General features: G+C 50.9%; 13 protein-coding genes across 13 annotated transcripts; 5 read left to right on the top strand and 8 right to left on the bottom strand.

Annotated features, from left to right (window-relative positions):
• Window positions 1-277: 277 nt before the first annotated feature.
• ABOM_002898 (uncharacterized protein) lies at window positions 278-1,216 on the bottom strand (the record flags this gene model as incomplete). The annotated part of the gene is made up of 3 exons (XM_022530028.1): window positions 278-431; window positions 523-847; window positions 907-1,216. 3 exons carry the CDS (start codon window positions 1,214-1,216, stop codon window positions 278-280), a joined length of 789 nt encoding a protein of 262 aa, XP_022391797.1.
• A 766-nt stretch (window positions 1,217-1,982) lies between these two features.
• Window positions 1,983-3,317, top strand: ABOM_002897 (ADP-ribosylglycohydrolase family protein; the record flags this gene model as incomplete). Its single annotated transcript, XM_022530027.1, has 1 exon — window positions 1,983-3,317. One exon carries the CDS (start codon window positions 1,983-1,985, stop codon window positions 3,315-3,317), a length of 1,335 nt encoding a protein of 444 aa, XP_022391792.1.
• An 812-nt stretch (window positions 3,318-4,129) lies between these two features.
• ABOM_002896 (uncharacterized protein) lies at window positions 4,130-4,441 on the bottom strand (the record flags this gene model as incomplete). The annotated part of the gene is made up of 1 exon (XM_022530026.1): window positions 4,130-4,441. The coding sequence occupies one exon, from the start codon at window positions 4,439-4,441 to the stop codon at window positions 4,130-4,132; it is 312 nt and encodes a 103-aa protein (XP_022391807.1).
• A 1,299-nt stretch (window positions 4,442-5,740) lies between these two features.
• On the top strand, window positions 5,741-6,211 carry ABOM_002895 (uncharacterized protein; the record flags this gene model as incomplete). The annotated part of the gene is made up of 2 exons (XM_022530025.1): window positions 5,741-5,917; window positions 6,002-6,211. The coding sequence occupies 2 exons, from the start codon at window positions 5,741-5,743 to the stop codon at window positions 6,209-6,211; spliced, it is 387 nt and encodes a 128-aa protein (XP_022391794.1).
• Window positions 6,212-7,019: 808 nt separating this feature from the next.
• On the bottom strand, window positions 7,020-8,215 carry ABOM_002894 (fungal specific transcription factor domain-containing protein; the record flags this gene model as incomplete). The annotated part of the gene is made up of 2 exons (XM_022530024.1): window positions 7,020-8,115; window positions 8,175-8,215. The coding sequence occupies 2 exons, from the start codon at window positions 8,213-8,215 to the stop codon at window positions 7,020-7,022; spliced, it is 1,137 nt and encodes a 378-aa protein (XP_022391793.1).
• A 71-nt stretch (window positions 8,216-8,286) lies between these two features.
• Window positions 8,287-9,396, bottom strand: ABOM_002893 (Zn(II)2Cys6 transcription factor; the record flags this gene model as incomplete). The annotated part of the gene is made up of 2 exons (XM_022530023.1): window positions 8,287-8,826; window positions 8,887-9,396. The coding sequence occupies 2 exons, from the start codon at window positions 9,394-9,396 to the stop codon at window positions 8,287-8,289; spliced, it is 1,050 nt and encodes a 349-aa protein (XP_022391796.1).
• A 319-nt stretch (window positions 9,397-9,715) lies between these two features.
• Window positions 9,716-11,528, top strand: ABOM_002892 (cytochrome P450; the record flags this gene model as incomplete). The annotated part of the gene is made up of 6 exons (XM_022530022.1): window positions 9,716-9,861; window positions 9,916-9,988; window positions 10,047-10,141; window positions 10,255-10,307; window positions 10,431-10,648; window positions 10,752-11,528. The coding sequence occupies 6 exons, from the start codon at window positions 9,716-9,718 to the stop codon at window positions 11,526-11,528; spliced, it is 1,362 nt and encodes a 453-aa protein (XP_022391795.1).
• A 554-nt stretch (window positions 11,529-12,082) lies between these two features.
• Window positions 12,083-13,715, bottom strand: ABOM_002891 (MFS transporter; the record flags this gene model as incomplete). Its single annotated transcript, XM_022530021.1, has 4 exons — window positions 12,083-12,337; window positions 12,410-12,482; window positions 12,554-13,438; window positions 13,498-13,715. The coding sequence occupies 4 exons, from the start codon at window positions 13,713-13,715 to the stop codon at window positions 12,083-12,085; spliced, it is 1,431 nt and encodes a 476-aa protein (XP_022391809.1).
• A 711-nt stretch (window positions 13,716-14,426) lies between these two features.
• On the top strand, window positions 14,427-15,791 carry ABOM_002890 (NAD(P)/FAD-dependent oxidoreductase; the record flags this gene model as incomplete). Its single annotated transcript, XM_022530020.1, has 2 exons — window positions 14,427-15,248; window positions 15,300-15,791. 2 exons carry the CDS (start codon window positions 14,427-14,429, stop codon window positions 15,789-15,791), a joined length of 1,314 nt encoding a protein of 437 aa, XP_022391808.1.
• A 141-nt stretch (window positions 15,792-15,932) lies between these two features.
• ABOM_002889 (uncharacterized protein) lies at window positions 15,933-17,430 on the bottom strand (the record flags this gene model as incomplete). The annotated part of the gene is made up of 3 exons (XM_022530019.1): window positions 15,933-16,526; window positions 16,588-17,145; window positions 17,200-17,430. The coding sequence occupies 3 exons, from the start codon at window positions 17,428-17,430 to the stop codon at window positions 15,933-15,935; spliced, it is 1,383 nt and encodes a 460-aa protein (XP_022391880.1).
• A 701-nt stretch (window positions 17,431-18,131) lies between these two features.
• ABOM_002888 (uncharacterized protein) lies at window positions 18,132-19,009 on the bottom strand (the record flags this gene model as incomplete). Its single annotated transcript, XM_022530018.1, has 3 exons — window positions 18,132-18,203; window positions 18,271-18,914; window positions 18,973-19,009. 3 exons carry the CDS (start codon window positions 19,007-19,009, stop codon window positions 18,132-18,134), a joined length of 753 nt encoding a protein of 250 aa, XP_022391881.1.
• A 1,057-nt stretch (window positions 19,010-20,066) lies between these two features.
• ABOM_002887 (fungal specific transcription factor domain-containing protein) lies at window positions 20,067-22,382 on the bottom strand (the record flags this gene model as incomplete). The annotated part of the gene is made up of 7 exons (XM_022530017.1): window positions 20,067-20,511; window positions 20,574-21,268; window positions 21,319-21,584; window positions 21,637-21,816; window positions 21,885-22,129; window positions 22,223-22,294; window positions 22,363-22,382. The coding sequence occupies 7 exons, from the start codon at window positions 22,380-22,382 to the stop codon at window positions 20,067-20,069; spliced, it is 1,923 nt and encodes a 640-aa protein (XP_022391777.1).
• A 1,804-nt stretch (window positions 22,383-24,186) lies between these two features.
• Window positions 24,187-26,197, top strand: ABOM_002886 (sugar porter family MFS transporter; the record flags this gene model as incomplete). Its single annotated transcript, XM_022530016.1, has 8 exons — window positions 24,187-24,249; window positions 24,317-24,368; window positions 24,423-24,678; window positions 24,739-24,987; window positions 25,043-25,284; window positions 25,407-25,746; window positions 25,807-25,937; window positions 25,995-26,197. 8 exons carry the CDS (start codon window positions 24,187-24,189, stop codon window positions 26,195-26,197), a joined length of 1,536 nt encoding a protein of 511 aa, XP_022391879.1.
• Between the last annotated feature and the right edge of the window lie 413 nt (window positions 26,198-26,610).

The raw sequence follows: 26,610 nt of genomic DNA, 5'->3' as shown, positions 1-26,610 counted from the left end.
GGATCTAAACTGAAGTCGTCGCCGTTGCTATTCTCTCCGATATTCCAAATATGATCAATCGCCCACGTGAGCCAAATAGGCGGAGGTGGGAGCTTGCGGAAATATTCACTGCCGGGTATTCATACTGAGCCAAGATCTATCCAAGCTATATTGAAGACCTATTTGACTCACGTAAAGCCTTTCTAGTGGGATCGAATATCCTTGGGGGAAACGACCTCCCCGTAGCTTCTGGCCTTTGGGTTTTGAGCGTCCCGCACGAGTCACGCTGACTGTTGACTCACTGAATCCAGCTTCGATTTTTATCTCCACTATTTAGAGATTTGATTAGGGGATAAACCTGACGGTGGGTTTTCAGGCTGGCAGCGTCGCCAGACGGCGTCTGCCTCAGGGTTGGATCCCATGAAAAAACAGCCAAGAGGGCGAACGACGTGCTGCAACACGATGTCTGCGCCTTCATCGTACAACGCTCCTATATTGTCTTCCATCGACGCAAAGCTAGAATGATACGACAGAGAAGCGTACTGGGTAACGTAGTCCCGATTGTGATTCTGCAGATTGCACATGATCTTAAAGCCACAATGCTGCGATCCCATTTTCACAAAGAGCAACACTTGTGCGTACAGGTGTGCCATGCGGATGGGAGGGGTTTGGTTCGCGGTCCAGTTCACTTCTGTGCTGCTGCCCCCGTCATCACCGTCCTTCTGGCACTTGGCGTAGAGAATCTTGGTGCTGACGATGGTGTCGTTCCTGCCGGTCGAGATCATACAGTAGCCCAGCTTTTTGGCTGGCGGCTGGGACGTCAACCTGTTCCTCCACATTCTCGAAGATAAGGGTTGTTCTCCCGAGCCTTTGCATTGAGGTTAGGGTCTTGTCCGTCTTGGTCGATGAAATCGTCGTTGTCCATACTCCGCTGGTAGACCGGCATGGACTTGAAATTCATCATGCCGTTGTAGTTGACGTCCTCGAACAGATAGTCGTAACAACTCTCGTCGGGTTCTCGGCCCTGGATAGGAAACGGGCAGCCGATATCGTAAACGGGGGTAAACAACGGCGGGAAGTGTTTCGCCAGGAGTGGGTTGACGACGGTATTGGTGTCAGATGCGTCCCGGTCGTCTTCGGGCAGCAGACAAAGCGCCCGTTGCAGGTGTGGAGACTTGGTAATCAGGCTGTTCCATGACTTGCAAACTCGTACTGCGGAGACGAGCAGGGTTTGCATGTCAAGATGGAGCAGAATCTGCTCAAGCAGCTCGGGTATGCCGATTCGATGTATTACTCGGGTCTCTGCTTTGGTGCGTTCCTTTCTATCCGCCGGCAGAGAACCCACTCTCGACCCGTCCGGTTCCGCAGGACACGGTGTGTTTGGCATTGGCATGTCGTTGTAAGTCAGTGTTTCATGAGGACATTTAGGTGACATCAGTGGGATTGGCGGTTTCGCTGGGGACAGGCTATGTATAAAACTAATGAGTTGCCTGCCAGGCAGCGAACGCACTTCTTATGGGCGTTGCCAAGCAGAATAAACATGGCGATTTACCACTATGTTTCTACGCCTGCGACAAAGGCAGAGCTAGCGTCAGCAACTAGCGCCACCTGCTGGACACCGAGATCCAAGAATTAATCCATACAATAATCTCTTCCTGGCTCCAAAAAATGAACAACCGCGTACCATCGACCGCTTCACACAAATCTTCCATAATGTGGCCAGCCACATCCCACGTGAATCTCGCTCCTGGGTGCACAGCGCATTGGCGAGGAATTCCATTATCAGAAGCACCTTTTTCGTATCACGGACCGTGAGTCGGATTATGGTAGCAGTCCCAAACTGGCGCTCTCGGTCTTTTCCAACCTCGTATACGGCAGATCCAGCAAGTCTGCCTTACGGCTTGGCGAGGCTTATTTATTTGCTGGCTCCCTCACCAGGCTCCCACTTAGGCTTCCGTTAACAGCTCTGGAAGTGCCACCGCGCACAACAGCGTCAACCCTACATGGACAAATTACAATTATCGCAGTATGGCTGGGAGCGCCTGGCCAGGGCCAGCCTCCATGACAGCATTGTCGGCTGTCTCATCGGATCCGCGCTGGGCGACGCGGTCGGTCTTTACACCGAGTTCCTCTCGGGCGACATGTCGGCCACCGCATATCCCGCGCGCAAGTTTGTCCTCTCCCCGGAGTCGCAGGCGACTCCGTTCCACAGAGACTCGCACAGAGGACCGCATCGACCCGGCGAGTGGACTGACGATACCGACCACGCCATGCTGCTCCTGCTCTCTTGCTTGCACACGGACCTCAAAACTCTCGACCCAACGGACTTTGCTGCCAGGCTGCACGTCTGGGCGCAGTTTGGCTTTCTGCCCCTTGATACCCTGCCGCTGGGGCTGGGACGCACGGTGGGCGCCATTGTGAGGACCAAGACATATCTCGACGACCCGGAGGCGACGGCCCGGCGGCATTGGACCAACTGCCAGTACAACGTGGCCCCAAATGGCAGTCTTATGAGGACGCATCCGCTGGGATTAGTGTGTCTCGACAAGAGCCTGGACGAGACGTTTGAACTGGCAGCCGCATTTTCGGTCGTGACGCACGTCGACCCTCGATGTGTGGTCTCGTGCGCCATTGGGACGGCACTCGTCCGCGGGCTGGTGTTGCACGAGGTTCACACGGAGGTACATATCGATTCCATAATCGACACGGCCATCCACTGGTATGCAAAGTACCAGGCTCAAGCGTTGCAAGAGCACCCGGAAAGGCGAGACGAGCCAGGCTTGGACGTTTCAGAGCTGCGCCGGCATGCCACGGTAGAGAGCCTCGACGATTTAGAGCTGGACGACCGCTACAAGATGGGCTACGTATACAAGACGTTGGGCGCAGGCTTGCACCTCCTCCGTCTCGCCATGCGTGATACCGCGAACGGCATGCTCAAATCACGGGCACTGGCGTTCGAGCCGCTGATCACGGACCTGATCATGCTAGGCGGCGACGCCGACACCAATGCCTGCTTTGCGGGGGCGCTGCTGGGGGCCTATTTGGGCTACGCCAATCTGCCGCTCAACTGGCGCCATGGGCTGCGGCACGGCCCGTGGTTGCTGAGCAAGGCCGAGGGCCTGAGCCAGATATTGGGCGTGGCAGATGGCGAGTATGTCGGGTCAGCAGATCAGGAGACAGCGCGGGACGGCGGGCGAGGTGGGATGCCTTCAGAAGCTGATATGGAGCGGAAGGTTATGGTGCTGCAGGCGTGGATGGCGGAGCAAGAGCAAGAGGCCAAGCGGAGGGCCACCAAACTGGAGGATAAGCATTGGTTCAAGTGGAGGCATCAGCCATGAGCATGCACACCAATATGGACATATAGTCGCAGGCTTTTCGTTTGTTAATAATAGGAGCAACACTGCTAAGTAGTTCCGCAACTTTCGTTCGATAGTCAGTTTAATTCAATTTTACCCCTCGTAAGGAGACGCTTAGTGCTTTACACTACTACATAATTAAGCTACTTTCTTGTTATAGACTAGAGTGCACCTTATCTTGGGCCCAACCTTGCTTGACCGCGGGTGCAATGTCTACACATCCGTCTCCACAGGACTGCCACCCGCTCTTGGTGTCCATAACAGCCTGTAAGGCTTTTGCCCCTTGATAATGTGCCGTTACCTCCTGTTCTGTCAACCGTAATCGATTCACCATGCATATACAAAGGAGTTGAATAACCATCGGGATCCTGGTAGTGAAGGAGCCCATTGGTAACTATAGCTACAGAGTTTGTGATTTGGCTCAACCTAGGTTCAAAAAAAAAAAAAAAAAAAGAAAGAAAAGGGGTGGATAGATAGCGTGACGGCTCCTTACAGAATTGCTATAGAGCCACCAAGATAGACCAATGACATATCATATATTTGGCTACGCGCACTGCGACACCAGTACTGTCCACCACTTTTGTTATAGCATAGAGCACCATCAGCAATCGTCTCGTTTTTGAACCCAAGAGTCATCAAGAGCAATGTTATGCTGGCCGCCAGGGCAGCAAGGGTTAGGGTAAACAGGGCAACAAATTGAACCAGCCATACTGTAGGGGGCCGTGAATTGGTGGGTGAGTAATGGCAACACTGATAGTATCTGTGCACCAGCCTTGGGAAGCGCCCCAATCCAGTTAGCCTTCCGGTCCCTCATTCACATCAGGACCACCCTTTATGGTTGTTGTCAGATATGAGTAGAACGGTAATAGATGTACACAGAACTCGTTGACAATGGCAAAGGGCACCAGGCCGGGGACAGGCTTGGAGACCCGAATGGCCGTTGCGCCACCAAGCAAGATGAAGGGCGAAAGCCAGCGCAGCATCCCCCAGCAGCTAACCAAAGTGTAGTAATCAGCTATGGAGAATTTATGAGCAGGTACACCTTCAGATTCAGGCTCCCCGGGGACGGTTAACTCGAGCCTCTCTGGGGCAGCAGTTGCAGACATTCCCTGGTGTGTACTGAGCTGCGGTAGCTGTCACGAGTAATGCCTTCTACTATAGCCCCAGATTCCTCCCATTAGGTGTCGTTTTGAGCATCTCAATCGGCTGTGAACTACATCAGGTGCGGTAAACCGTTTTCAGATAAAGTGTGTGTTTGTCCGTCTCACGTTCTATGGTCTCACCACTGGAACGCGATGGGCGAGACATATTATGTTACTTATCTCAAAGAGGATACGAGACAACAATCCATTCAACCCCTCTGAAATTAAGATCAGCATTTGGGATTTCCGTCATCGGGGCTAGTACCCCCCAATGCCTTAAAATTGGGTTTAACAAATTAGTCTCCGCGTCCCAAAAATAAAATCCACCGAGAATCGCCATGGGGGGAGTGTTCGTTCGCTCAACAAACCACAGTACGCACCCCTTTATTTGACGAGGGAGAAGTGAGCATGCCCATAGCCCCCTGCGATTAAACGTAGCACAGTCGACACTTCCTTTTTCAATTTTTTTTTTTTTCAATTTTCTCTACAGTGTGATAGCGATATTTGTTATTCAACCCCGATAGGGACAGTTCCGAAGCAAAGCGGTCATTCTATTTACGAAGGTTGGAGTCCCCTTCGTATATGCGGAAACCAAACCAGCCCTAGTCCGAATACGAGTGGGTTTGTCCTGTAATTCGCGCCTCCTTCCCCATAGCCAAACTGGACCCGAAAAGCTTTGCTTCTTCCCAAGCATATCTTGTCTACTTCGAGAAGCTTGACTTTCACCCGGGTTAGCCATTCTAGGTGGCAATACGCGCTGTCGTGGTCGTAATTGGTCAGTACAAATTGCTGGATTGCGATCGATGGGGCTGGAAACGCAAGACGATCAATCTTAACTCAATCGACCTGTCCCAGGAGACGATGAATGGCAGTGTCGAGCGGCATCCATCGCGAAACTTGCATACACGGACTGAGATCAGCGCCCAGCCGAACAGAGCCCATGGCGATCATGCACTGAATAGTTTGCCTGGTTCGTATTCACTCCCATTTCTACGTCGCATTGGTCATAAATAGATCCGTCGAAGGGCTTGACAAAACAGCCAGCTCCACAGTGCACGGTGGTGCACCTTCAATAGAATATAAATGAGATTCCTTCGATCAAAACCAGAACTCCATTTATCCTTTCACCATTCTTTTCCATTCATAGCATTGCGTCGGACTCGTACAGAAAGATGAAGTACTCTCTACTCTTCGCCATCGCGACATCGGCGGTGGCAGTGATGGCTCGTTGCGACGGCTCGTCACAGCCTGGGTGGGTGCAGCATGGCTTCTGCGACAACGGCGAACCATGCCACGAGCGTTGCAGAGCTGCTGGTTTCGAGTGTGGTGGCTGCGGTGGCGCATTTTGGAATCAGTGCTGGTGCTGCAACAACTCTTGTTAGCGACATCGCCGTGAGGCGCTCAAGCGAAAGACGCGTTGTGGCGGCCTTAGGAGGAAGCGTAAGTCAGTCTTGTTGGAATCTTCGTCGTCTTCCTCATGAGACTAATGACCTCCACCAAAAGGATCAAAGTGAGAAAAGATAGGCGAGGTTCACGTCGAAATCATGGCTCGTGTTGCAGCTATCTGAATGGCTCGGATCAGTCTGTTGTGTAGCTCTTCAGAAGGCTAGCACAGGAGGCGGCCCCGGCAGCCGCGATACAGCACTGGAAGATATAGTGACGAACGAAGAGTTCGCAGGGAGGGTTCTTGAAAGAATGGTGGCCTATTTCCCGAAAGTAGCTACTGGCATGTAATAATCACTACGCTGCAATGGATAGGCTTATTATGCGTTGCGTCGACGGAATGAAGTGGGTGTTTATGACCAGCTCTGGAGCGGATGCACTCTACATGGGTTAGCGAAATGCAATCATACTATCCCTACGGAAGCTCACTTGGTCGAAGCCCGGCTGGCACACGGTGTAGAGCTGGATTACCACGGTTTCATAGGCAGAGACAAGTTTTAAATGCGATCAGTTCACCGCTGGGCCCGCCCCGAGTTGTGTTCGTTGTGATTGTTCAAGGGATGCCCGCTGCACTAAAAGCCTGATCAACGATGTATTGCGCTAAGCTAGATCGAGTATACAGTGGGTACGGCTTTCCATAGGCACTAGCCGGATTAGGTTGGCCTTGTCTACCGCCCAGTAAAGGATAACAAGTCACCTCAATTGAAAATCGGTCCCAACTTGCTCCGTACTTCACTTTCTATTTTTCTAATGTTTTTTCTCCCTTTCGGTGATTCTGTCCTCTCATGTACTAATGACTTAAACTCTATATATGAAACACGCTGAATATATAATACTAATGACGGAATTAGCTGTGGAGAGGGCCACGCTCAGAATGCGTTAGTGTCGATCTGAATATATAGTTTGCTTCAGCAGAAGCTACTCGTCAAGAAACCGAGCACTCTACCCGTGCAAGGCGATGAACGATCAATCATATACTTTCGGATGCTTTACATTATAGGGCATATCAAATTCTACTCTACATTTCCAATAGTGGACATTATTTCGTCGCGTATCAACTCGCACGGTACGCATTGTGTCAACGCTGTCAACCCTCGGATCAGAAAAATGTAGAGGCATCCATACCGGAAAAAAGATCATCCCACTGGAAACCATCAAGATCTACTAGCTCCTCGAGACTCTGGGCCAGCTGATTGCCGTATGACGGCTGACCGGTTGTGGGAGGCATTTGGTCAGGAACAGCAACCGTCGGACCGCTTTTGTTCGTATCAACAGGGTTCGGAGTTCCCGCGAGTGATAGTGTATCGGGCCTCTGGTACATTTGCGCGGTCGTGACACCCATGACCGGATTTGTACTGGTGGCAGCAGTAGTAGAGGCTCCCCCCAGCTGCAGCGGATCAGATACCCGTGAGATCTGCTGCTGGGCGCGATGCTTTGCCAAGACCTGTGTTAGTGACTCGAGCAGGTTCGCGGCAGCTAGCGAGTGGCTTCTTGCATCCTCCAGTATGCGTAGGGCCTCAGCGACCTCCCCATAGCGGATTTCATCCTGCAGTGAGCCGGTTCCGTTGACGCACGCGTCCATCAGGAGTACAATGCTCGCCATGAAGACGCCATACAGAATGGCGGATAAGCGCAGTCGGATCTGCACGAAGGAATGCTGGGCACGCTCGAGCTGTGCTTCAGCGCGGATGAGCTGTCGCGCGGACTTGAGACATGTCTCTCGTGAGGAGGTGTAGGCGGGGTTGTTGTTCGGTCCGGATGTCAGATATGTGAGGTGCAATTTACAGCGCTGGGTGTGGATCACCGAGTTGAGTAAGTAGGCTTGAATGAATATGCCGCGTGTTGTGGAGTCGGCACTGCACTCGTAGGTATCGAGATGGAAGAAAGATGGGATGTCGTGGATCATCTGATCGAGCTCAAAATCCATGGCTGTGACATGAGCGTAGTAACTCGCCCCGCCTGCGCTCGTCACAGCCATAGGGGTGTGGTCGACAATGCTACGCGAAATCTCGGCAAGGCGAAGCCGTTGGAGGAAGTACGACATCTCGGTCGGTTGGGAGATGGGTAAGTCTAGGTGCAGTCCGGCGTCAAGCAAGTCCACGTCATTGATGTTGCGCGGCTTTTTCACTATCATTTGACGCGGGTTGGCCTGGTACACGCCCTCGCCTGGACCGCCATACCTCGCGGCCAACAGCCTGGCTTAAATCATCAGTATTCCCTGCTCGCCTTGAGAACGGGTTGACCGAAGACATACCAGTCGGTCGCTATCAAGTACCACCACACCCGGCGACCCATCTCGGCTTGAATAGTATGCGCAGAGACCGCATTGGACTCATGGTCGATGCGGTGGAGGCCCAGCTCGCGGCTTAATAAGAGCCTGTCGAGATGAGGGATCGATAGCGCAGTGAGACGCCCTCCAGGTTGCAGACGATGAAAGAGAGAATGATGATTCCCTGGATGGTCTCAAGCATAAGTGCTGGATAGTTCTGACCGGCGTTGAGCACATCGTATGTCGCCTTGATCCAGAAGGACGTTTGTGCATTGGCCTCGGCTGAGGACGAGAAGAGAGAGCCTTCATCATCGGTATTATCATGAGATGTCCAGACGTGCGTTGCACTGGCGACAATGCTGAGCAGAAGGACAAGATGGCCAGGCTTTACAGGCGCTTGGTCGCTAATACGACGGTAGATGGTATCGATAATGGCCGGCAGTGAGGGATGGTGTACCACGTGGTGGATGTAGCTTACATTGGTGACAAACTTGTCTAGAAGTACCCTGGCCTCCTCATGCCGCGGCAGCCAGACGCAGCGTGTTAGCTTGCCCAGTTGCACCGTGTAACTGGGTGCGCGAGGGATCGTCCTGATGCGCTCGACCTTAAACACTAGATCATCGCCGTATACCGGTTCCTGTGCATTTTAATAAGCGGGCTGTAATTCGAAGAGGCATATCGAGAACCTTTCGTATACCTGGGAGTTCTGCACCATGGACACATGCTCGAGATGTGCCACTACCTGGCTGACCTGTCCGAGACCGGACGTGGGAGCCACACCCATGTCCACGCGAGACGATTCGGGGCTGGTAGGTGGAGGCAACAGGGAGTAGTCACCGCCATCATTCTCGGGTTGGCGGCCAGTGCTCTGGACGACCCGTTTCTCCAAGTCGTGGGCTAGCTTCCTTAATGCCTGTATCTCGGCTAGTAATCCCTGGTCTGGGCCAGACGGCCGGGGTGAGGGCAGTTGAGGAGAAGGGGGAGTGGGATTTGAGACTATTTGCTGCTGGTGTTGAGCAGGAACTGCAGGTGAGATGACCGTGCGAGGCGCTCGAGTATGTTGACCAGCAGAAGGCCCGAAATGGCATGTCTTCCCTCGCGACACGCAGTTCGTGCACGGCAGCGGTCTATCACACCGAAGCTTACGTGCTCGGCAAAAGTCGCAGGAGTAATGACCCTTACGATGGGAGCGCGTGCCCTCAGGCATGGCGGAGATGGAAGGAGGTGAAAATATCCGTGGGTATTCCGTGGAATGTTGCAGTCCTTTGTTGTATTTCATATGTGGTCATCTTCCGTCCCCGCGGCTGACCTCCGCGGAACTTCCGTGGAGGGGGGGCGACCGCCACTTATACTTACACGGCAAGTCTACAACCCTACATGGGACAAGACTATTGTTAACGACCAAAGTAAGCTTACTCTCCCCCATTAATAATACTAGTTCGATATTGGGAGTATTTGAGCAAGATGGAGGTCCCCTGTCTTGCGGGGTCCGTTCCCACGCAATTCTATCCTAGCTGCTTCCCAAAATGGAGCAGCCATTCTCCGCTTCGGTGGCCGCCATATTGTTGTTTGCTGCGGCATTCATCTACACAGTAGGAGGGCTGATATACCGGTTGTACTTCAGCCCTATAGCACATTTTCCAGGTCCCAAGATCGCTGCTGCTACACATTTGTAAGTACAAAGGTATGTAAGCTCCGCGACAGGCGTTAACCATCGTGATACAAGGTACGGGTTCTACTACGATGCGATCCGAGGAGGACAGTATGTGTGGAAGGTGGCACAGATGCATCAGAAATATGTGTGTCGTCTTGGCCATATCATGCACGGACAAGGTCAAGACTGACATGTGGCAACAGGGACCAGTGGTGCGGATCAACCCCAATGAGATTCACATCTCAGACCCAGATTATTATGCTGTGCTCTACGCGAGTGCCAAGAGCGTCGCGATAAAGTACTTCAGCATACCCGACAGTTTGGGGCCCCAGACTCCGTGTTAGCAGCTGTGCATCATGATCTCCATCGGATGAGAAGGGCCATTCTCAGCCCGTTCTTCTCGAAAGCCAGCGTCTACCGACTTGAACCTGTGATTCAGGACAAGATCGATGAGATGTTGGAACGTGTGGAAGGATTTCGACTCTCTCAACAGCCGATTCCGTTATTTGAGATGTTCGCTGCCTTAACGAATGGTAATCTCTGAGGCAGGCACTTCATGAGAGACCCCAGACACTAATGCCACACAGATGTTGTCATGGAGTATGCTTTCGCCAGGAGCGACCGGCGCTTGGCGCAGCCCGATTTCGATCCTGTTTTCCTAAATGCCCTTACCTCGGCCAGTGACATCAGCCACTGGGTGCTGCATTTGAACTGGATTCTCGGACTGTTCCAATCGATTCCAGTTTGGTTGGCTCGATTGTTCAATCCAGGGTTTGTATCCCATCGAACTCACACCACCTGGCTCGTTGGATAACTTTATATCTGTACTAGAATTGGCAAGGTCCTCGATTTCCAAGAGGTGAATCTCCCCAACCGTCTAGCAGCCTCACAGTTAACTCTAGTTACAGAGAGTGAAAGACCAGATCCGTGACATCCAAAACGGCACGAACCGATCGAACGAGAAGAGCTCGCACCGCACCATCTTCCACGATGTGCTTGACTCAGGCATGCCCGCATCTGAAAAGAAGCTCGAGCGCATGTGGCAAGAGGGCATGGTAGTAGTGGGAGCCGGCACCGACACAACAGCTTGGACCCTCGTTGTCGTGCTCGTCCACATCATCATCAACGCCGATATCCGCCAGCGGCTCGAAGATGAGGTGCGGACCGCCATAGCTACCAAGGGCCAGCTCAAGCTCAGCGACCTGGAGCAGCTCCCCTACCTCTCTGCATGTATCAAGGAGGCGCTACGGCTCTCGTATGGCCTATCCGCACGGCTACCCCGCGTAGCTCCTACTCAAGTACTCGAAGTACCCGGGACGACCGGGCTGGCGATTCCGCCCGGAACGAAAGTGTCGATGAATTCGGTTCTGATGCACCGCCACCCGCAACTATTCCCACAACCAGATGAGTTCCGCCCCGAGCGGTGGCTCGACAACCCTCGGTTAGATCGCTATCTGGTCCCTTTCTCCAAAGGCGCTCGCCAATGTCTGGGCATCAACCTTGCCTATGCAGAAGTGTACATGGCGCTGGGTGCCATAGTCGGTCGCTTTTCTGTCACGGATGGGGGTCCTCGGCTGCAGCTCGTAGACAATGAAGCCAGTCTGAGGAGTATTGAGATTGCTGGCGACATGTTCCTCCCGTCTACCAAGTCTGGGAACAAACATATCGAGGCTGTATTTAGGTAGAGCAAACCTGTTGTACGAAGCTGGGTGGTTTCTCAGGATGCGTACCACCACGAGGGAGATGTGTACTGTACTCGTGCTAGATGTGATTAAACCATTTGGTTATATATACATTCGGTTAAGAATGGCATTCACCTTGTGTAATCATTATATAGATAAAGCATCTAAACTGATATTTACTCTCTTGCACTTGATACGAAATGGAATTTATGTACGCAGTTTGTGATACACACTAGAGACACAGGTACAAAAACCTATACAAAGGTGATGGCATATCTATGCCCCTACTATCGACTTATGAATGGAGAATAAATAGGATAATGACGGCGACTGCATCTATGAGGGACCAGGGTGAGTCGCTAGAGAAGACACAGAGGGTCCAAAAAGTCAACGTAGAAGAGAATTACATTATTCACACTTTTAACAGCACTACTATACTTAATCTACTAGCTATTACTAAAAAGGCATAAGAAGCAGACCAGAAGACCCGCAACAATGACAGCCAATCTCAGAGATGACTTCCACCTAGGCAAGACAGCCTGAGACATCACCGCGACTCAGAAATCTACTTTAAAGAGGCTACTCTCGCGAATGCGCTCACCATAGAGATAAAAGATGACCGGAACAGGAATGAAGGCCACGGCAATAAACCCCAGGACGGATGTTCCCCAGCCCACGCCTAGCGCGCTGTACATGGCGCCACCAGCGAGTGGGAGAAGGGCTCCGAACAAACAACGGAAGATCGTGTTGGACGCGGTCACCGAGGCTGCGTAGACGGTATACGCGTCGACGAGGTACATCACGCTGGCCATCTGAACGAGGGTGTGTCAACGGCACAAGCCTGTCAGATATCAAGGGTACAAGAAAGATAAAAGACTACTTACGTATGTTATGATCATGCCCCCGCCGAGGAAGCCGGTTCCAATAATCGGCACGATCCAGTGAGTTTTGTTCTCGCTGTCCAGCCGTACCAGAATAGCCCGATTGGGACACAGATCCCCCCGACGGTCATGGTGGGAAGCCGGTACTCCGGCTTGGCTTCGCCTCCGTTCTTGAGTGTGAGGTAGTTGGAGAGCTTGTCGGATGCGGCACCGCAGAAGATGACCCCCACGAGGGAGCCGACTCCGAGCCCTAAGGTAGCCAGGCCAGATGCCCCACTGCCGAAGCCATACTGGCCACCAAAGATAAGAGGGAAGGTGGTGAAGCACAGATATAGGTAGCTATAGACAACAGCAGCGTATAGTGACAGCAAAAGGACAATCGGAGACATGAGCATCTTAAGGGGGCGCCAGATGGAGAATGCAAAGAGCTGGCCTGGCGTTTTACCGGTGTCCAGTGCCGATCGTAAATCTAGGTTCCCGGTCTCCTTGCGCAGTCGCTCCGTCTTGCGCTTCAGTAGGACGTAGGGGTACGACTCGCGGAGAAAGAGGAACACGATCACCGTCATGACGCCAGAGGCGATGGCCATTAGCCAGAAGTTCCAGCGCCACCCTGCTGCAGGAGTTAGATAGCCACCGCAGATAGGCCCAATAGATGGCCCAAAGACAGCACCGATGACATAGGCTGCCATGGCGCCTGCTCGCTTCTCGCGCGGAATCATGTCGGCGATGGAGCCGGTGCCTAACGTGATGGGACACGACCCCACGATGCCAGCGAGCAGTCGGAAGACAATCAATGATCCCAAGCTGTTGGCAACGGCACAGGCCACGTTGAAAATGATGAATAGCACCATGCAGACCTGGTATAGGATAACCCGTCCGTACAGCTCCGACAGCGGCGCAATCGCGATCGGTCCGAAGGTGTAACCCAGCAGGAAGATGGTGGTTACGAATGCCTCGAGCGACTCGTTCTGGGCGTGGAAGTGGGCCATGATATCTGACGCTGCGGCAGAGCTGATAGTTGAGCCGATGGGCCTGCATAAAAGAAGGGTTAGCAAGCTCTCTGAATGAACTGAAGACAAGTATGTACTGACGAGAGCATTGTCATCATCGAGACGATAGCAATTGCTACCGTTTTCTTCGCAGTCGACCAGTTCATCGGATTTTCGGGGTCGTCAGGACCGTCAAAGTCGACCACGTTGGGGTCTTTCTCCTCCTTGGCCGAGTGGTCCTCACCGGATGAACGCTCGATATCGTTGAGCTCAGTTTGGGGCTTGGTACCCATGGCACTTGATTTTTCCGTGTCAGCCATGGTGAACTGGCTGACGTGCTCTGCTGTCGGCGCAAGAGAGAACAACGGTTCGGAGTCCAGAACACTTTCTACAATCACTTCGAATGTTCTGACGAGCGATTGCAACCGTCCGTGATTGTGGTAGGGCTGAAAGCTGATGTTCGAATTAACCCTAAATAGGATACTCCCAGCGTGCCTGCCGCAAACGCAACTGGGATTTGATGCAAAGGACGGACAGGTAAACAAACATATAAGAGAGCCCTTTGAGATAATTCTATAGCAACTGAAAATATACAGCTGGCTGCTCCGCGGAGAGATTGTTGCTAAGAGCCAATTGAATGTGTTCACTCCGCGGAAATTCCGCGGAAGGGTATGAGGCTATCTTAAAGGCATGTTCTTCTGTCTTCCGCGGAAAGTTGGAAACTTGTTATCACGCGAGAGCTCCTTTGCAGCTTGCTGAGGGAATCTTGATCTCTCACAAGGGAAAAAGTGATCATATAGCAAGGATAAGGTAGGAGAGCTTCCACATGATATGCCTCTAGTGACCGTTGTGATGTGGTTATCTGATCCGTCCATCTGATTAGATTGATCTGATAATAATATCGCCCTCGGAAAGTGCAAGCGGTTATCTGGGCCAGTCACCATTGATTTCGCTATACTAAACTTCCCCAAAGACCTCTCCACATCTCATCACACAGATTCCCCCTCTACCCAACCTTGCCGTTCTTCACAATGCCGTCGGACAACGCCAAGTTGATCGGAAAAGCACTCGGATTCTTCATTCCTCACCTCGGCCGAGTCGCGATCCAACGTGTGGCCGCTGTTCGTCACAACTGGACCTGGCAGGACACCCCCGACGCGAAGAACGTCGTAGTCCTGGGAGGCTCGTTCGCCGGAATCGAGTTGGTCAACCGGTTGGCTGAAACGCTCCCGACGGGGTTCAAGGCTGTGTGGATCGAGAAGAACTCGCACCTTAATTACTCGTTCAACTTCCCTCGTTTCTCTGTCTTGACGGGGCACGAGCACACGGCTTTTATCCCTTACGATGGTGTAGCACGGGGTGCACCGACTGGCATCTTCACGCGCATCCAAGACACGGCTGTCGGGCTCACAGAGAACCAGGTGCTTCTCGCATCGGGAGAAAGGATCGACTATGCGTACCTTGCCATCGCAACGGGATCATCCCAGCCACTTCCTGTCCAGGTGGTAGCCACGGAGCGTAATGACGGCTGTCATGAGCTACAGGGTGTGCAAAGTACAATCAAGGCGAGCCAGAAGATCGCTATTGTCGGCGGGGGGGCTGTAGGCGTTGAGCTCGCCAGTGACATTAAGGACTTCTATCCGGACAAAGACGTGACATTGATTCATTCTCGTGGTCAGCTCATGAGTCATTTTGGGACGCGACTGCAGGACTACACACTCAGTGCGCTGCGGGATGAGCTCAAGGTTCGCGTTCTACTAAACGAACGTCCTGAGATGCCAGCTGCCGGGAACATGGCTCAGTCGGCGACGCTGACCTTCTCGGACGGGCGTGAAGAACAGTTTGACCTCATCGTGAGTAATATCTTTGCTCATGTGCATGCGGTGTTCTAACAGTACCATTAGATTGGTTGCACCGGCCAGCGCCCCAACTCATCTATCTTGTCCTCTCTGCTCCCCGACGCGATCTCCAAAGAGACATCCCGCATCCTGGTTCGACCGACCCTGCAGGTGTTCGCATCGAATCATAATATACCCATGTTTGCCTTCGGTGATGTGGCCGACCACGGCGGTCCTCACATGGCAAGGGCGGGCTGGATGCAGGCCGGAGTAGTGTTAGATAACATTCTAGCAATGATCAACGGACAGACGCCATCGCGGTTATATACACCCAACCTCTTTATTGAGGGGGCCATCAAGCTGACTCTCGGAAAGACGCATAATGTCGTTTATGCCACAGAGGCGGACGGCTCTGACGTGATGGTCCCCTCCAGAGACGGAAAACTGGACCTGGGAATCGAGCGAGCGTGGAAGGAATTTGGGGCCAATTTTAAGCTTGCCAATACAGCCACGGAGTCTGTGGGACAGCCCGTGAGCGGTGCTGGAGAAGTCCAGTGAGCGCCATAACGCCTAGGGTTTCCAGATTGTTGCAATGCACATTTTATAGAAAGATATCCCATTAATAGAAATCATGCTTAACTCCCTTCAATAGGTGCAAGTGCGTTCAAATATCTGCCTGCAGCTACACTGTTCACTCACTCACTCCTCCAAAATCCATTCCATCAGAGCAGCACAGTTTCCAACAGTCTGGATGCATCCCTTCAGGGCGAACCTAGGGTCCGCCTTCTTGAACAAAGTGACCCACTCCTCTCTCGTTCTCTCGAAGCCATTTACTACCGCTAAGACCTGGAAGTCAATTCCAATATTAAGCCTGGTGATAACTCCAGTGGGTCCAAGACCAGCCTCATACGACCCCTCCTTACTGTTGATTGCCCTTCCATTAATGACGGCATCCTCCGCTGGAGGGTCACCACCGTCCATCACAATGTCGCGAGTCAGAAGGCGGCTCTTATTCGGGTCCATGGCCTCGACGCAGCGCCGCAGGATGGTGATGGCCTTGTCGTCGGGCTCCTTGTGCAGCACGGTGCTCATAAAGTAGACGTCGGCGCCCTTGACTGGTTGCTCGGCGTACTTGTCGTGTGGCATGTAGCTCACGCGACCATTGAGCTCAGCAGGGAGCTGCTCGTAGAACTGCTTCTCATACCACGGCTGGTTCCTCTCCTGCACAATGAAGGTGAGGTCAGGATTTGCCAACGCGACCGTGGAGGCCAGATGGCCTGTTATGCCACCGATCTAAATACAAACAACAATCAGCCGTGTATGTACCACCATGACGACAATATCAGAAACTTACATCGACCACAGTTGCTTTACCAAGCCCACCCCAGTCAAACGCGCGAAGCAAGTTCGTGCCCTTGATGGCGCCACCGGTCCCGAAGAACTTGTCTGTATCATACAGCCTCCAAAGACGGAAACCCTTCCCTTTGACACCATTCCACTCGCCCTGGTCATCCTCCTCCATTATTTCGTAAAACAGCTTCTCCTCGCCCGGCTTGGCATTGAGATTTGGCCCAGTGTGCTTGGGATCAATGCTATCCCCCCACTTCATGGTCGCGTCGACCAGCTTGTTCGAGTACCATGGCTGGACCTCTTCGATGTTATGGAGAATCCACGCCAGAGCCAAGGGATCGCCAATCGCCATAGCCGAGTTGCTCGTGTGCGCTACAAAGCCCGGCTTGGGCGTGCAGAAATAGTGCTGCGTGTAGGCCATGCTCATGATACGACGCAGTCGGTGCTCCGCAAGACCTACTTTCTTCGACAGCTCCGCATATGAAATGGGTTCATCTCGAGGCACCGCGTCGAAGATATTGTAGCGGGCCAAGAAGTGAAGGGTCATATCGTCGAATTTGTTCTGTTATATTGTTAGCGGACGGAGTATCATTAAGCTGGCCACGGCTTAACTCACGTTCATACAATGCCACCTAAGATTATCAGCAGCGCCAATGGCGAGGTTCGAGAGGGCCATGGCCTTCTCGATCAGTAGGAGCCTGGCGCGCTGCACATTGGCGTCCAGTGGTAGTTCCCTCGGGCTGTCTGGCGCGAATGTGGGCTGCGGGAGGTTATGTTCGGTCAGGTAGGTATCTATGACCTTAACCTGGGACTGGATGTCCGATGCTAGCTCTGCAAGTGTCACCATGGTGGCTGTTTAATGTGAGATGAAGTATTTCTATTTCGACTTGTAGAGTTGAATATATTCCTATCGCAACTGTGCATCTAGGTACTGGAACAGTACTTCGAATTGTTATAGATCTCAATAGCCCTCTTATAACATCTCAGATCACTTGGCATTAGTAAATTTCACAAATGCTTGGTGACGGACGGATGCAGGGGACGGCGACCTCCCCGAAATCTCCCCGCCAGAAGTAAAGGGTGGCTATCTCCGAATGGTCTTAACATATGCAGGCTGATCCGAGAAGATTTAGCAGTGGAACATTGTGTATTAAAAACAGATCATAGCGGCGCGCGGCCTTGGTAGATGTGGGCTTTTCTATGTAACTGGTCGGGTGGAGTTTAGGTATGTGAGAATAAATTGCACCATTGCTGGATGAAGCTTGAACGCCTAGGAGAAACAGGCTTACCACTTCACTATGGTTCTGTAAGCCTTTGTCGTGCCTAGCACCTAATTCTACAAACCTGGACAAGCTATCAATCCGCAATATTACTCAAATTGAAATAAACATAGGGAAGAAGGTTGTGGTATATTTGTAATCTGAGCATAGAGACGAGTGTTTATATGTATTGTATCTAACACTGTTCATGATACCCTGCTTATATGATATCTAGTTGAACAGGAGCTCGTCCAACCTGATTGAGTTACCACTTAAACTGTGATTCCAGTCACCAAGGGATTGGAGTCCCATCAACATTGACAAATGTGCCAGAGGTCGTTGTCAGTGTGGCACCATCGACCTTGTGAACGGTTAGATTACGACAAGTTCGAACATGATAAAACCAAATATGGACAAGATATACATACAAGTGACAGCAGGCTCGATACACACTGATCCACCGAGAGGCCGTCAATAGGCACCCCAAGTTTCGCCGCAGCGGCAGTGCGATTCTCCGTGACAACGGAACCAGGATGCACAGCAAATGCAATTAAGTTGGGATGTTCAATTGCAAGTCTGAGGATGAAGAAATTGGCCAGCATCTTGGAAGCGGCATACGAATTGAGCGGGAAGTGAGCAAATGTCTTCATGCCAGCCATGGTTGCTGCGCCGGCCGAGTTGAGCAGAAATATGGGTTGCTTGGACTTTTCAAGCAGTGGCCAGGTAGCCTGGAAGAGGCGGATGACCCCGTAGGCATTGACATCGATATGCTCCTGAAGGTCGGTGAGCTTCATGTCGACCACCTTTTGATGGGCGGATGGATCGAAAATGCCGGCGTTGGCAATTACAATGTCTAATCGATCGATTCCATGTTCTGCGGCTAAGATCCTGATAGTGTCGCTTGCGTCCGTTTGGGATGTTGCATCGATTTTAACAACGATGGCTTTGCTGCTAGGCGCACAATCGAACTGGGAGATGTTGTCGGCTTCGCTAGAGGACGGTGCTCTCACTGCTGCGACGACGGTGGTGTTGGGGCGTTGGAGATAGTGTTTCACGAATCCCTTTCCGATACCTTCATGAAACATCAGTGCTTGAGTATAACTTACATAGTATAGGGATCTATTACTGACCCTTAGTAGCACCCGTAACAAGAACAACAGTAGCCATATTCAATTCAACTATACAGCTTGAGTTTCTCTCTTGGTGGAAAATATCGTCTCTATTTCACTCTATCAATGCGTTTAGCTTTTCGAGTTTTCTTGTATACCTTGATCAAGGACAGTGTTGGTGACATACGCCTGGGAAAGATGGGCATGCAGCTTACTCCGGCCCTGAGACGTGCTTGCATGTAAGCACCGACACTGCCAGGGTTCTGCTTATCTCCCCGAATCTCCCCGGGCCTTAAGGGCCTAACGAAACCCAGCATTGTGTTAACCCTTGAGGAAAGAGAAGAGGTCATGCTTGGGATGGATCTATTGGGTTTTCCGGGTTGCCATCAGTCACTTGTCTTATCCCCACAGCCGCACATTGATACATGGCATACTCTATCGCTAAGATTTAATTTACATCAAAGTGTTTATCAGTCAGGGTATCCGCCATTTGATTCTTCTTACTCAATTCCGGAGTCATGACAAAGATGTTGCCTTCTTGGCCACGGAGGATTCCAGGGCTGTGCCAGCTTCACTTGTACAGTTGCTGGTAGGTTTCCCTGTATTTAGGTCCCACAAGCGAGTACAGACTAGCGCTTCAGCAAATCGTGCTCCGACATATAGGCCTTTCCTGTTTGATTCATACACCGATTGAAAGCCATTGGCGTGGACCGTGTGGTCTATGTACAGTCACTAGAAACCTCGTGCCATGGGAACCGTGATGAGAGAGTATCGCGCAAGACACGATGGACTGGGTCAGTGTCTCTAGCCAGCTGTAACGCTCACGAGAGCCGCCTCTGCTTTGGGTATGGTTTATTCCAGGCCCAACCGAGCGAATCAAGACCAAGCCTTGTTGTAACTGGGGCCCAACGCGTAAGCTATCCTCCACAAGGCCAGTGGACAATGCGAGTCGCAAACCGTTGCTCTTTCAAAGCAACGTACCGCCTCGGTTGGATCTTTATCAGATCCTCATATAATATCTATCGTTTGTCCTTCTAGTTATGTCGTCATGTTTATGTTTCGCTAATTGATTAATGTCTCTCGTAGTTTTATCAAGCACCAGCCATACATCCAGACTAGACGTTGGGTGAGTGCTCAGCTAAACGGTCATCCAACATGGCCAGATGAGGATCCTGCCAAAGCTCAGGCAGGAAGCTGAGCTGCATCCCCCACGAGTACAATTGAGGGTTCGGGGACCCGTTCGAACCCGAAGCCGGTGTTACTGTACCTGTATCCAATGCGTCGTCATTGTTCTTAGTTGCAGCCAAGGCTCTGGCAGGGCGTTCTAGATCGGTGCTTTGTGAAGCAGTAGCATTGTTGATAGCCCGAAGAGCAACTTGGTAATATAGCCGACTGATGTGGTAAGGAACGGCACTTTCGTAGTTTGGATCATGCTTTTCAAAAAACCTAATTACCGTGCCTAGAAGATTTAAATCTTCACGGGCCTGCGGGGTAGTTTTGTTTTCCAAGATGTTGATAAGTAGGATATCGACGGTCCATGCGATGTGATATAGCAGGTATCTGGCAAGGCTGTTAGTATTTCTCTGATTGTTGTTATTTTGTGCAGGATTGTGGCCACTAACATAGTGAACGGGTGGCCATGGTCATGATAGTTCAGTAAGGAGATCGAGGCCCGCGCAGCACTAACGCACAATGCCACACTAGAGATGACCAAGTCACTGTCTTCGTATTGATGCCAAAGAGGGACAGCTTTACTAAATACCACGGAGTGAATAGATATAAGAAGTTGAAAGTAGCAGAAATGGAGTACTGTTAGGGACATTAGCCGCATGTTGTCTAAGCCGCCTAAAGGAGTTTGTGGCCGAGCCATGTCAGGGATTTTCTGCCTCCAACTTTGCAACTCTTCATCGATCTCCATCACGTCGGCATATAACTGTTCTGGAGATTGCGTCGAGGCCCGCGGGGAGCGAAGCCTGTCGTAGACTTTGTTTTGGATCTTCGCAAGGATGACCTGTTCACGGAGCCAGTTTAATGTAGAGCCATCGTCAAACGTAAGCGTGTTGCGCCCATCGTCTGGAGCCTCCTCTGGCAGAGAGGAGAGCAGGTCGCTTGTAAGTGAGGGCGGTGTTGAATGGTACATGGACAAGTCTTGCTCTAGTATAAAGGCATGATAAAGCAGTCTTCTTTCGTGCAGAGCTGCAGAGCTACTTTGAGTGGGTACAATATGGTGATAGCCAGCCATGAGAATTGACTGAACAGCGGCTCCGAGGATGGTGGCAGAAGGATGGCTTCTAGATGTGTATACAAGATACATAGCCTAGGGTCAATTAGCAAAGAAGCTCTCGTTGTAAGAATCAGGGTCAGGACCATGAAAAGCATTGTCGCGATGCTAGCCTTATTGGGGCTCTGCAGAATCATCGCAGGGAGGATACTGAAAGAATTCTCGAAGCACTTTTCGGCTTCATCGTGTCGCATATTGTCAAATTTGCCAAGTGAATGGGCTAAAACAATGTTTAATGCAGCATACGATGTGGCATCTAAGAAAGATTGGCCATTGAGATGCCTTTGAAGTATTTCAGCCAGGTAATCGTCTTCGAATAAATGGATAGAGCTATTGTAGGTGGCGGTAAAGTCTGATGGGTATGAGATGTTTGAGCAACTTTAAAGAGGCATAGAGGCCATTACCTTTGACGCATGCCGTGATCATATCATTGGGGGGTAAAGGATGGTTGACCCGCCCTTCAAACTTTCCCAAAGGTACCTTCCTTGGAATCTTCAGACCGGATAGGAGGGAGCTAAAGCTGTCGTCGCCTACCAGTGCATCTATCCAGCGGATACCGTCGGGAGAGAGTATAGCGCATGATCCTGTTAGATAGTGGTTAAATTAGTTATGGTCTGTGAATCCTGTACCTTTCCTGCAGAGCGTTAGTTACCTATACACAATTTCCCGCCGTTCCTATCCCTCATGTCAAGAGAGATTGACCTATCCTCCAGCGAGCAGAGGTTGATTGTTGGCGGACTTTGAGTTGGAGCCGGCGAGAGCCCGGCAGTCTGCTGATTCAATTGGCTTGTCATATTATGGAGATATTCGCGTCTCATTTGGCTAGTAGGGAGATGCATGGATTCCGAGATCAAACGCTCCATATTCTCCAATCGCTGAGTTAGAGCACGATAGGACCTATGTCACATGGTGAGCACAGGATAAGCAAGTTTGTAGGTATCATCCAATGCAGGAGTGTTACATTTTATGCTTCGGAGGGCGCTGCCTTACAGCACTGTACTGGCAGCTATCTCCTCTTTCATTACATCGTGCGCAGGATGGGCGATTCCCGTCGCATCTAACCTAGAACGATCAAGGTTAGAGCGATATGGTCGGAATCGTGAAGGTAGAGTGGACTACCTTGCGGGTACGGCATGGGATGCACGCCCATCGTGACTTGGTTTCTCTAGGGTAGGTTGGGGTCTCCATTGCGGGCTGGACCCTAACACTTTGTATTCTTGGCTGGAAGAAAAGATCGCGATGATATTCCGATATAAACCGACTCCCGATCATCTGACCGACCCACTTTTCTCCAGGCAGCCCTTAGGCAGGCCATATTCCTGTTCTAGGTAACGGTGTCAATATTTGATCCATCTATATTACACCTACATATTATCTGGATTTTGGGCTCTAGATCTCTCTGATCTTTTTTCATTGCCTTACTGATATCGTTTCTTATAATTGAATGAAATGAATGGAGCCCTACCTCTCCCATCCAGAAAAAATATATATTCTGAATGCGTCGCCTCATTTAAGCTTAATGTAAGCTTGGTCTTTTTATTTCGTCCTTGTTTCTGCAGATTCAAGTTTTCCAGCAATAGAACCTCTGATTTACATAGCAGAATAACAATTGAATGGGTTATTAGGGGATACATACTATATGGGGCAGAAAAGTGAAGCGTGGCCACTGACAACGGGGACGGATGAGAAGCTTGGGAGGGCAGAGGCTGCAACCATGTGTGTCTAGGATTTAGATATATAACTATGGACTGACTATGTACATCTGGGATTACCCATAAGATAATACAGCAGGTGTGGGGATGAAGACTCCCCTTAGAATGGAAATAATCGTTGAGCTCGAACAGTCGAGCGTGGGATTCGAATAAGCACACCGAAGCAAAGTAAACATGAAAAGATTCATTCTGACATATTTTCCCCTTCGCTTCGTTAGAAGGTCTCTTACATTATTCGGTATATGAGATCCGTTCTATCTTCTTTGGGTGGAAAAGGTGATGTTGCGTAACACGGAGCAGCCCAGATTAAACATAATTAGGGTTTCCTGTTGAACATGCGTATAAGCCATGGCGCTGAGCGGACCGAGAGCCAAGGATGCAAAGAGTAGGAGCCATTTACCAGCTCGGAGGAATGTCCGACAGTATTATCACCTCGGAATTCTGATCTACGCATGGTATGTTACTGTTCATCGTCACCCTTCACTAAGGGACGTTGGACGGCAAGCCTTAGCCATTCGCAGATAGACCCGAAGTACAACTGGTGGCACCACTTAACAACCATTCTATCTTTATCCAGACGATGAAGAATTTTGCTCTTTTAACGGATAGTGTATAGGCAGGCGGGCCCTGTAAGCTTTGGTCCCTTGGAGCCAGCGAAGATTGACGAAGGCATCACAAAGTGAGATGACACACAATCGCTTATCAACGTTCTAGAAGACATCATTGAAGACCAGCAGTATGCGCAAATACCTACACCATTTTCCATATTCACATCTGGAGTAGTCTCCAATGTAACGGAGCCATTATTCAGGTAGTGTGGATATCATCTGGGACTCTCGGTGGATTACCGTCGCCCAGTCTTTCGGCTCTATGTCCGTGATTGGTGCCCCATTTCCCTAGACATGAGTAAACGTAGACTTCTCCTGGATGGAAGCCCTCAGCTGCCGAGCTAGGCCGGAAAATAGCGCAGGTATTATACCCCACAATGGCATCACATATGGACCTCGGATGGGATAGGCGGGGAAGCTATGCAAGGTAATTGTCGGGTTGCCTTCGGCCACGCGAACATTGTTCCCCAGTTTTTCCCCCGGCAATCCGGGGCAGCCTGCTGAAGTAGTCGAGTATTGGCTTTCGGTGATTTTGCGTATATAAAGGTTGGCCCTTACGCATGAGCCCGACCCCAGTGCCTGTGTGTACTAACACTTTCAATACTGCCGAGTACTTGGGCTCGTAGTTCACAAGATGCTGTCCACCGAGAAACCCTACTTCGGTTTGACTGGGGGATGGCTGACCTTCTGGCTTACAGTAAGTCGTGGTGTTTGCGATACTCCATCTCAGTTAAGAGCAGACTATAACAAGGGTGAAACCACAGGTCGCTTGCGGTGTGGACATGACGCTGTTTGGATACGATCAGGGTGTCTTCAGTATATCGCTCCCCCCTCATGAATACTACAGGAAAGCTAACCACCTTTTGGCAGGCGGCGTAGTAGTGACACAAGACTTCCTTGAGCTCCACGACCTAGTCGGCCCTACAAAGACTACGACACTTTCAACGGTGACTGCCATCTATGACATTGGTTGTTTTTTCGGTGCCATTCTCGCCTTTGCGATCGGAGACCGCCAGGGCCGCAAATATTGTCTCCTCTTGGGTACTGCAATTATAGCTGTAGGAACCATTCTGCAAGCATCATCATACAGCTTGGCCCAGATGTTCGTTGGCCGGGTTGTGCTAGGGTGAATCTATTTGAATTTCGGACCAACTTTCTGAACGGGATAGACTAACTAGGTGTACAGAGTCGGCAATGGTATGAACACAGCTACGGCACCCATCTGGCAAACCGAAACTGCACAGGCCAAATGGAGAGGAAAGCTCGTTATTTTTGAACTGGGGTTGAATGTCGGCGGGTACTGTATTGTCAACTGGATCAATTACGGGCTATCATTCCACGAGGGACCCATCGCGTGGCGTCTGCCCATCGCTTTGCAGCTTGTCCTTGTGATCATGTTGTTCCTCACTATCCCGTGGCTTCCTGAGTCTCCAAGGTATGCTGGTGATCCCCCGCTTGGAGAGTGGCAAGTGATTCTGATATGCATCCAGATGGCTTATAGCACACGATCGTCATGAGGAAGCGTCAGTGGTGCTTGCCGCTGTAGAAGGAATGTCCATCGATGACCCCTATATCACGACCCAGCACAACGAAATCAAGTTTAGCATCCAGTACGAGCGTGATAACGCCGTTCGCTGGAGAGACCTCGTACTTCGTCGGCAGTCTGACGGTACTAAAACGCTTCGCCGGTTGCTCCTAGGCGCCGGCACCCAGGCCATCCAGCAGCTTCAAGGTGTGTTTGTATTTCGAGCAATGGGACAACATTCCTACGTAAACCCCAACTAATCAAGTATGGCGTGTCTAAAGGAATAAACATCATGAGTTATTATTTGCCCACGGTGTTAATGAACTCAGTGGGGCTCTCCAATAGCCTGGCCCGATTGTTGACAGCCTGCAATGCGACGTCCTACTTCGTCTTCTCCTGCCTCGCGGTTACAGTGGTCGAGAGACTGGGCCGCCGAGGTCTGATGATGCTTTCTGGGTTTGGCCAGGTCGTTTGCTTCCTGATAATTACGATCCTGCTTCGGTTTGCAGAGATCGATAAGGTATACGCCACTGCGTCAGTGGCCTTCTTTTTTCTGTACCATATTGCATTCGGGATGGGAATGCTCGGCGTGCCCTGGCTGTATCCAACGGAAATCAACTCATTACCGATGAGGACTAAAGGAGCGGCGGTTGCAACCGCAACGAATTGGTAGGAGATGTCAACTAGAATCACTAGCGTGTGCCTTGAACTAACGTGAGGTTTTACAAGGATCACCAATTTTGCCATTGTTGAGATCACACCCATTGGGATCCAGAACATTGGATGGAAATTCTGGATCGTCTGGACGGTGCTTAACGCGGTTTTCCTACCGATTATCTACTTCCTCTATCCGGAGACAGGTTTGTTGACACGAAATAGCTGTTCTATTCACGGAATACATGCTGATCAGGCTGCAGCAAACCGAACGTTGGAAGATGTGGACGCCTACTATCGGTCCAACCCACCATTGATCGTGGCTGGTGATCCGGATGCCACCTCGACAAAACGCCCGCTTAGGTTCATCCATCATGAAGATAATGAAGTCCAGAGACGGGCGAAACGACCCGATTCTCTGTCCTCTAAGAGTGACGAGTTCGCTAGTGCGGAGCACGTAGGGTGAATTGCGTTACCTAAAAGAGAGGAAAAGTTTCGCCCGTTGACAATGTGATGTATATACGTTTGGAGAATCTCCACTATCCACAAGGAGCTCTATAGACGACTGAATTCAACTCTTCTTGTTTTATTCCTTCGCCAGTGCGTATGGATGGTCGTCTCGGAGATATCTCCGAGGCCGGTAAGCCCTGACCCACCCGGTGCGACGGAGTAAATCCCGACATGTCCAAAACATGATCTCTTGCCTAATTACTCATCATTAGGGTTGATATTTAGCTACTACTTAGTCCTACGGATATTGATATACTCGACGGAAAAAACCTATTTTAAACTTGAAAACGGACTATCAATAACATTTCTAGAGAGAGACATATAGTATCTCTTGCGGATTGAAAAGAGGAAGCACCACGGGCTGAATTT

This window comes from Aspergillus bombycis (genome assembly GCF_001792695.1).
Source record: "Aspergillus bombycis strain NRRL26010 chromosome Unknown contig00018, whole genome shotgun sequence".
Taxonomy (NCBI): domain Eukaryota; kingdom Fungi; phylum Ascomycota; class Eurotiomycetes; order Eurotiales; family Aspergillaceae; genus Aspergillus; species Aspergillus bombycis.
The sequence above is the reverse complement of the archived record's forward strand: the minus strand, read 5'-3'. Positions and strand labels throughout refer to the sequence as shown.